This window comes from Asparagus officinalis, chromosome 7 (assembly GCF_001876935.1).
Source record: "Asparagus officinalis chromosome 7, Aspof.V1, whole genome shotgun sequence".
Taxonomy (NCBI): domain Eukaryota; kingdom Viridiplantae; phylum Streptophyta; class Magnoliopsida; order Asparagales; family Asparagaceae; genus Asparagus; species Asparagus officinalis.
Genome location: NC_033800.1, coordinates 23259020 through 23269217, shown reverse-complemented (window position 1 = coordinate 23269217; position 10198 = coordinate 23259020). Strand labels below are relative to the sequence as shown.

Genomic DNA, 10198 nt, shown 5'->3' with positions numbered 1-10198 from the left:
GGCCGTGTGCCTTATTTCCTCTTGTCAGATATTTATATTTTGAGACTAGTTGAGTATTCCAGTTTATCTATTCAGACATTGACTATGTAATTCTGTATGTTGGATGATGAGATATTAATGTGATCACTATCATTTCATCAGTTATTTCTTGTATTATCTTTTACCTGCTTTCGTACCTACACCTGTTGTTGACTCTACTAGGTAGATGTTAATTGTGATGGTGAAACATGTTATTACACGGTGTGGTGCATGACAGGTTTGACATTCTTGGTTTCACCTTGGACTGCAGCCTTGAGTGAACCCAGGGGCGTCACAGTTGGTATTGACATTCTTGGTTTCACCTTGGACTGCAGCCTTGAGTGAACCCAGGGGCGTCACAGTTGGTATCAGAGACAGGTTCTAGTATCCTTTGGATCATCCTGTGTCGAGTCGTGGAGCTAGTTTAGAGTTTCTTAGGATTCATGTATAGAGTCCGCTAAGAATTTCCTAGTATGAGTGAGGACGATATATGCGTATATCTCAAAATTTTGAAAATTTTTTTTATGACAATTATTTTTGCTTAAAGTATTTGTGTGAATACTGTATGTTGTGAAAATCGTATGGTGATACGTTATGTATGTATATATATCTATTTTGACTTATGAACTCTTTTTGTTATATACAGAGATGTCAGAATATGGTATGTCACGTACTCAGAGATCTGGACAGGCTGAACCATAGCAAACTCCACCTGAGTGGCAGCAGGCTCCCCAGTACCTGGTAGATCTTATGGCTCCCCTAGTCGCTAGGATAGCAGTAATCGAGGAGCTTGTGGCTCCCCAGTACCTGGTAGATCTTATGGCTCCCCTAGTCGCTAGGATAGCAGTAATCGAGGAGCTTGTGGTGAATCACATTACACCACCACCAGTAGCTGAAACCGCCATTTCTCAAGAAAATGGGACAGCTAACTTTCAGAAGGACAAGGAAGGGAAGGGAGTGCTAAGAGAGGGCACGTCGGAGACAAGAGTAAGAACAAGAGACCCTTGACTGGACCTCAACAGCAACAGCAGGGCCCTCATAAGAAGGAATCTCAACAGGATCAGAGAGCACGTCAGCAGCACAAGTTCCGGGGAACTTGTTTTAACTATCGCAAGGTCGGACACAAAGTGTTAGAGTGCCGCAATGCACCAACAAGAGCCCAGAAGGGAAATTGTCCAATTCAGCAGCAGCAGAAGACTGAGGGGCAGGTTCTAGCAGTTCGGGAGGTTTCCCTGGGGTAGATTATCCCATATTCTCCAGCACCAACGACAGAGCAGTCTTTAGCCACCGACAGAGTGTATGCAGTAGTTCCGCATGATCATGGACCTAATGGAGCAGTTTTGGAGGGTATGTTCTTTATGAATTCCTTTCCCGCCCGTATTCTTTTCGATTCGGGAGCTTCGCATTCTTTCATATCGCATGCATTTATGGCTAGACTCCAGCTCGTAGCTCAGCCTCCAGACACCCCTTTATCTGTTTCCACCCCTTTAGGTGAGGTATCGCTTCTGGAGAGCATTTGTAGGAGGTGTACCGTCAGTTTAGACGAGTCGGAGTTCATAGTTGATTTGATAGTGTTGCGTATGTCCGAGTTCGATGTCATCCTTAGTATGGATTGATTGTCTTCCTACCATATTAGTATTGACTACTTTGCGAAGACAGTCAAGTTAAGAGCGTCCGACGGGTCCGAGATGACTGTAGCCACCTCTCAGGGCAACCGATTTGCGGAGTCATTTCTGGCGTACATCGAGGAGGTGATGCGACGGGATCAGGGTGTTGAGTTATTGGAGACTAGAGTTGTCTCAGAGTATCAGGATGTCTTTCAGGACATACCTGGAATTACCTCCGGTGAGAGAGGTAGAGTTCTGTATTGAGTTGCAGCCAGGCACAGCCCCGATATCCCACGCACCCTATCGCATGGTACCAGCTGAGATGAGGGAGCTTCAGACCCAGTTGGACGAGTTGTTAGCTTAGGGTTTTATTCACGGGAGTCATTCTCCGTGGAGCGCGCCGGTCCTCTTCGTGAAGAAGAAGGACGGCAGTATGAGATTATGCATTGATTATAGAGAGTTGAACAAGGTCACTATCCGGAATAGGTACCCACTACCTAGGATTGATGACTTGTTTGACCAGTTGCAGGGGACGCAGTATTTCTCAAAGATTGATCTTCGTTCTGGCTATCATCAGTTGCGGGTTCGAGAGATGGATATTCTCAAGACCGCCTTTCTTACTCGATATGGTTCTTCCGAGTTCTTGGTCATGCCATTTAGGTTGACCAATGCACCCGTGGTGTTCATGGACTTGATGAACCGGGTTTTCCGTCCCTTCTTAGATCAGTTCGTGATCGTTTTCATCGATGATATTCTTATTTACTTGAGATCGGAGGCAGATCACGAGGAGCATCTACGGATAGCGTTGAGGACTCTACAGGAGCATCAGTTATATGCTAAGTTTAGCTAGTGTGAATTTTGGCTTTCAGAAGTCAGATTTCTTGGCCACATCATCAGTAGAGAGGGCATAGCAGTGGACCCAGCTAAGGTCACGGTAGTTCTTGATTGGGAGCCACCAAAGACGGTGATAGAGATTCGTAGCTTTTTGGGTTTAGCTGGATATTATAGGAAGTTCATTCAGGACTTCTCGAAGATTGCGACGCCGACTACACACCTTACAAGGAAGGGTGTATAGTTCATATGGAGCATGGAGTGCCAGAAGGCCTTTGATATTTTGAGGCTAAGTTGACTACAGCGCCAGTTTTGACTATTCCGAGCAACGACAGGACATTCGTCGTGTATTCAGATGCATCGTTGGCAGGTTTAGGAGGCATATTGATGCAGACTCAGAGGGTAGTAGCTTATATCTCACGACAGTTGAGGGTGCATGAGCAGAACTATCCCACTCATGACTTGGAGTTAGCAGCAGTGGTATTTGCACTGAAGTCATGGAGGCACTACTTATATGGAGTGCAGTTTGAGTTGTTTACAGACCATCAGAGTCTGAAGTACCTCTTTTCTCAGAAGGAACTCAATCAGAGACAGAGGAGGTGGGTTGAGTTTATCAAGGAATACGAGTTCGCGATTCAGTATTATCCAGGGAAGGCGAACGTCGTAGCAGATGCCTTAAGCAGGAAGCGTCGACATCAGGTTTCAGCTTTGAGGTGTTCATTACATCGGGATCTTATCACTCTTAGCCATTTTGATTTTAGACTCGAGATTGGAGGAACCAGTGCATTTTTGGAAGCTATGTCAGTGCAGTCATCTTGGAGTGACAGAGTTGTCAGAGCTCAGTTGGGAGACTCTTGGATTCAAATCAGAAAGGAGGAGATTTCCAAGGAGCCTAAGACTGATTGGATCATTGGAGCAGATGGAGGTCTCCGGATGAAGGGCAGGCTAAGAGAGAGTTACTTGATGAAGCTCATCGTACTCGGAACACAGTACATCCAGGGACTACTAAGATGTACAAGGACCTGAAGAGACACTTTTGGTGGAGTGGTATGCGAAGGTAGATTTCAGAGTATGTGGCTAAGTGTTTTACCTGTCAGCAGGTGAAGGTAGAGCATCAGAGACCGGCAGGAACACTTCAACCTTTACCCATTCCAGAGTGGAAGTGGGCAGACATTGCTATGGACTTCATTGTAGGGTTGCCGAAGTCGAAGAAGGGAAATGATTCAGTTTGGGTGAATGTGGACCGGTTTACGAAGTCGGCACATTTCATTCCAGTGAGGACTACCTATACCGCCGAGGCATATGCGAGGATATTTATCCGGGAGATAGTTCGACTTCATGGAGTTCCAGACATGATTGTATCGGATCAAGGTTCGGTGTTCACTTCGCACTTTTGGAGGAGTTTTCAGGACTCTTTTGGCAGTAGACTATCTTTCAGCAGTGTTTTTCTACCAACAGACGGATGGTCAGACAGAGAGAGTAAATCAGGTGTTGGAAGACATGTTGCGGGCTTGTGTCATTGACTTTCAAGGCAGTTGGGAGGATCACATTCCATTGATAGAATTCGCTTATAACGACAGTTATCAAGCGATAATCGGTATGGCTCCGTATGAGGCATTGTACGGGAGACCATGTAGATCACTGATATGTTCGGCAGAGCCGGAGGGTAGCTTGATGCTTGGACCGAAGCTGGTGAGGCAAACTACCGAGAAGGTAGCATTGATCAGGGAGCGAATTCTAGCCGCTCAGAGTCGGCAGAAGAGTTATGCAGATAAGAGGCGAAGATCCTTGGAGTTTCAGGTTGGGGGCTCAGTTATGTTGAAGGTATCGCCTATGAAAGGCGTGCAACGATTCGGATGACGGGGGAAGCTTGCGCCAGGTATCGCCTATGAAAGGCGTGCAACGATTCGGATGACGGGGGAAGCTTGCGCCGAGATATATTGGACCATTCCAGATTTTGGAGAGCATTGGAGTTGTGTCATACAGACTAGATCTTCCAATATCGATGTCTAGTATACACAATGTATTTCATGTTTCTATGCTCAAGAAACACTTACATGATGAGGAGCAGCAGCGAGTATTGGATGCCCCCGAGATTGAGCTTCAGGAGGATTTGACTACTGTTGAGATTCCGGTTCGTATTCTTGCCAGAGAGGACAAGAGACTTAGAAACATGGTAATTCCCTTGGTGAAAGTTCAGTGGAACCGATGAGGCATTGATGAGATTTCTTGGGAGCGCGAAGAGGATTTGCGTCGCGACTACCCACACCTGTTTGAACAGGTAAATTAAAAAATTTTATGATGTGTATCTTGTATGATGTTTATATCTTTAGTTATATTTACATTTAACACTAGAATGGGAATATTCACGCTTAATTCTTAATCTTTCGGAACACATGGTATATATATGGGGGGTTATTTGTTTGGATTTTTCACCCGATGTACTAGTTTCCACTAGATTGGGGTTTGAGCGGGAATATTACCATTTTAGATTGTTAGGTATAAATATTTATATATGTTCATCTAGAAGTTTATATTGCGAGATGCGTATGATTTCCGAATTTCGAGGACAAAATTCTTTTAAGGGGGGAAGAATGTAAAACCCCAAAAATTTGAATATAGAGTGATAAATAATTATAAATATGTTATATGGAGAAAATAATATATTTTGATGTTTAAGTATGATAGGAATTGATTTGATATCAATTTAATGTATATTTGTGAATATATGAGTGTAAAGACGCAAAACATGCACAAAGGCAAAGAGTGATAATCTGAGAATTTTGACCAGTTGAGAGTTTCTATTTTTTTCATACTGATTCGGTTAGAATCTGGAAAAGTGTATAAGAACAAAGTTGTAGGTATCTTCAATAGCTTTCCAACGAATCCTAAATCACCTCATTCCAAGATCGTATGAGAAAGTTACAACCTTTTTACCGAACCCCAGTCTGAGCATGGCCCAGAACTCTGAGCAGTCGATCGCCGTGGTCGCTGCGGTCGACCGCTGGGCGTACAGACGCCAGTTTCAGTTCTGTTTTGGGTTGGTTTTATTTATACCAAACCCGGTTGTTACCCTACTTATATATACTCATTTTGAAGCCCTCAGAACCCTCTTTCAAACCCTAATAGCCTCAGCCCCCCTTCTCTCTCTCCTCTCAAACCCTAACTTCGTTTTTAGCATTTTGGGGGAGTTTCGAAGGATTCTCGGCAGATTTTCTGGGGGATTCAGCAGGGGATCACCCTCCTACAGATCAAGGAGATTGCTACACAACAGAGGCGAGTAACATCTCGCCCAACTTCACCCCTTTTGTTTTTTATGCTTAGATTTGAGTTTTAATCCGGTTTTATTGAGCCTAAATCGTATTTTATGTAGATAAAGTAGATCCTTATGGCATAAGATGTGAAAATCATATATTTCAGTCCTTAAAAGTTCACTAATGATTTTAGTAGATGAGATTTTGATCTGAAACGTTTTTTATGAGAGTTTAAATCTATTTCTTACTGTTTAAGAACTTTTAAACTCATGTTGATTAAGTTTGGGATTTTTGGTAAAATGAGGTTTTAACTATTTAAACTTGTTGTTTACTGCCATATATCACTATTGAAATGTTAAAGTTAGGTGGGTATAGAATTTCCAAATTTTGGAGGAGTTTCGAAGCTGACAGAAACCCAGACTGGGATTCTGTCCTCTTAGCGGTCGACCGCAGCGGACTCAGCGGTCGACCGTCGCGGGATTTTGCCAGCAGAATCACTTCTGCTCTTTGAGCGGTCGACCGACATGACCTCTGCGGTCGACCGCCGCTCAGTTTTGAGCACAGTGGTTTTGTGCTCTGTGTGCGGTCGACCAGAGTGACCTCTGCGGTCGATCGCCGCACAGTTTTGTGTACTGTTGGTTTTGTTGTATACTTTTCACACGTTCGAGAGTTCGCCTCGACTATCTGACACCAATTTACAATGTTAGTGATTTACCTATACCTGTGAGTTGACTTTTGACAAGTACCGATCCGCACATCGAGGCACGTGCGACATGAGACTATGTGTATCTTTTGCGTATATATATATATAAATTCAACATCTACACTTTGTATAGTCTATATTTAGTCCTTGTGTTGGACATTCACTTTACTTAGTCCTCGTGTTGGACATGCGTTGTTATTTAATCCTCGTGTTGGATATGCATTATCATCTGGTCCATGCCTTGGACAACGGTCACATCCGGTCCATGCGTTAGACAACGGTCACATCCGGTCCATGCGTTGGACAACGGTCACATCCGGTCCATGCGTTGGACAACGGTTATATTCAGTCCATGCGTTGGACAATGGTTACATTCAGTCCAAGCGTTGGACATTGGTTATGTTCGATCCATGCGTTGGACACTCGTTGCTTTCAGCCCATGAGTTGGACGTTTACTTCATGCAGTCTATGTGTTGGACGTTTAACCTATATAGTCTAGGTTTTGGACACTTAATCGTTTTTCTGACATGACACTCTTGTGAGTTTGACATGACACCATGTTTGGAAGTAGAGATGTATTTTGTTTTTTTTTTCATTTATTTGTTCATGTATTAGACTCCGGGTTTGGTACTTAGGGACTTTCAATTTGAGATACAAGGTATATACATGAGGGTTTCCTTGTTTAGATTATTTCGCTCGACGTACCTATGCTCGTGTTGTAATTTCCTAAGTACCAAAACCCATTATTGCTAGGATAAATGATTTTATATTATTGTGTATTAACTGTATTTTCATATACAACAAGCCCTATCCCTTAGGCTTGGTTGTGATGTTGCTCGCTAGCGATTTGACGCTCGTTGTCCCTCCCCCTTTCAGGTAACGAGCCAGGAGCCCGGAGAGTCGCAGGTTGATGGCGAGGCATTTTAGCTTCAGCTGTCTACTTAGTTATATTTTCTTTTGGAGTTCCACAGTAGACTTTTGTTTAGACATTTGAGAGTCTTATTCTAGAAGTTGTAAAGGCCGTGTGCCTTATTTCATCTTGTCAGATATTTGTATTTTGAGACTAGTTGAGTATTCCAGTTTATCTATTCAGACATTGACTATGTAATTCTGTATGTTGGATGATGAGATATTAATGTGATCACTATCATTTCATCAGTTATTTCTTGTATTATCTTTTACCTGCTTTCGTACCTACACCTGTTGTTGAATCTACTAGGTAGATGTTAATTGTGATGGTGAAACATGTTATTGCACGGTGTGGTGCATGGCAGGTTTGACATTCTTGGTTTCACCTTGGACTGCAGCCTTGAGTGAACCCAGGGGCGTCACATCTTCAATGGCCAATGTAACCTCATCCCCTATGATGTCTCAAGCAGCTTTAAAGAAAGACACATTAAACCCATCAGGTCCAGGTGCCTTAAACTCTGACATGGAGAATCAAGCAGCTTTAAAGAAAGACACATTAAACCCATCAGGTCCAGGTGCCTTAAACTCTGACATGGAGAATATTGCCGCTTTGATTTCTTCTTTAGTGACTGGTCTAGATAGGTATTTTTCTTGAGTTTCATTTAAACAATACCCAGACTTGATGATATTCATGTCAGGAGGAGCAGTGACTAAAGCAGTACCCATTAAGCTTTTATAAAAAGCCACCAATTCATCAGCTATGCCATCACCATCAGTAATCTTATCACCTCTACTGTTGTATAGAACCACAATTCTGTTATGGTGCCTTTTTGTTTTAGCCAGAGCATGAAAAAAACTGGAGCACCTATCACCTTGCAAATTCCAATTAATCCTAGCTTTTTGCTGGAAGAAAGAAAGTTCACAATCCATAAGCCTGTTAAGAGTAACCAGACATTCTTTCTCTTGTTTAATAAGAACAGGATCAAAGGAGGATTTTTGAAGATTTTCCTGAACATTCTCCAGAGCAATTCTGGCCCTTTGGACTTGCTCACTAATGTTATGGAAATGTTTCTTATTTAATCCCTTAAGAGCAATCTTCAGCATTTTCAGTTTAGAGTACACTGAATACATAGTGAATCCCTTAATATTTCCTTGCCAGACATTAGAAACTGTGGTAGAGAAACTTGGATGCTTAATCCACATATTGAAAAACTTGAAAGGTTTTTTACACTGTATCTGATCATCATATATAGAGACAAGAGCTGGAGAATGATCTGAACAATTTGGGAGAAGAAATTCCACATGGCTAGAGTTGAATAAATGAATCCAAGCATCATTAACCAAAGCCCTATCAAGCCTACACCAAACTCTAGAATCAAAGCTTTGCTTGTTATTCCAAGTGTAGAAGCAGCCAGAGGTCTTAAGATGATTGAGATTACAATTTGTAATAAAATCCTTGAAGTCACATGTATCAGCTTCAGTTAATGCAGATCCTCCTAGCTTTTCATCACAATTAATCATAGCATTAAAGTCCCCACATAGTAGCCAAGGAGCATTACCAATATTATGATTAATCTGAATGAGATCTGCCCACAATGCCTTCCTGTCTTCCAGATGATTATGTCCATATACAGAAGATATGACACATTCCATTAACCCATCCAAGGATTTTACTAAGCAGGTTATATGCTGATCAGATGAAGCTATGACTTGAGCATCCAAGATTTTTGTATCCCATAGTATAAAAATTCTGGCTTTACCAGGCACCCTAACATTAGAAATCCAACTCCAACAATTTGCTATTTTCTTTGCCACAACAGGTAACAATGTGCCCTTAGTCTTGGTTTCCAGGAGAGAAAGAAAGGAAACATGATATTGCAACATGTGGTGTTTTACCAACTGTTGCTTAGAGGATTTATTTAATCCTCTAACATTCCAAAAAGATAGATTCATTTAGATGAGCCCCTTCTAATGATTATAGAAGGGTCAATTTCTAAATTATCCAAAGATGAGAAAGAATTGGTAGAATTTATATGCCCCTTTGATTTTTTTTATTTTGAACAGTTGTCCATGATTGTGAGAAGTTACCAGATTCAGTATCAGAAACATGCACCACTTGCACAGGTACAGTTCCAAGAATTCCACCGAGCCCATCAGCAGTTTTGAATTGATGAGATCTGTTGCTTTCTATCACTTTGTTTACCTCAGTATCAGGAGTCTTATTGTACTCATCATGCACAGACTGGTTGTGCACAACATGCACAGGATTACCTGAAACCTTGGAATTGAACTTACCAGAGTTGTTAACCTGATCAACCTGCTGAAGATTAGGCCTCTCTTTTATCAGAACTTTACTCTGAATATCCTGTTGAATATCTGAGTCTCCTACATGGCTAATACGCTCAGGCATAGACCCAGGCACCTCTTATCTTTGAATATAATTGTTGATATAGCTCTAATACTATAAAATAAATATTAGCACATAATACACATAACATATAATATTTGTTATCATTAAAATAAACTAATCTTGGGGTCAAGATTCCTAACACAAACATGAAACAAAAATGTATTTTCCAATTATATTCAATTGTTTCATATTTAAACTTGAAAACTTATACAATATAATATATGTGTATATGATATTGAGCTTAAAGTATCAACACACATAATATAAAACCTAAAACTAATTTACCAAGCAATGATCTTCATGACGCTTAATCTTGGTAACATGGACGAAGCTTGAACTTGTATCTTCAACTTGAATTGGAAGGCTTCACTCCATTATTCCTTCCATACTCCAATGGATATGATCGTGAAAGCTCTAGTACATCCATCCTCCAATATATTGTTTGCCTAGAATAAATACAAAAACA

General features: G+C 41.5%; 1 protein-coding gene across 1 annotated transcript; it reads right to left on the bottom strand.

Moving 5' to 3' along the window:
* On the bottom strand, window positions 7854-9732 carry LOC109846823. Its single transcript, XM_020416066.1, has 2 exons — window positions 9411-9732; window positions 7854-9247 (listed from the first exon to the last, which is right to left on the bottom strand). Exons 1-2 carry the CDS (start codon window positions 9730-9732, stop codon window positions 7854-7856), a joined length of 1716 nt encoding a protein of 571 aa, XP_020271655.1.

Coding starts and splice junctions, on each gene's coding strand:
- LOC109846823 (XM_020416066.1), bottom strand. CDS start 9,732: ATGCCTGAGCGTATTAGCCATGTAGGAGACTCAGATATTCAACAGGAT. Junction 9,248..9,410: donor TGTTTCTGATACTGAATCTG/GTAACTTCTCAC, acceptor GGAATGTTAGAG/GATTAAATAAATCCTCTAAG.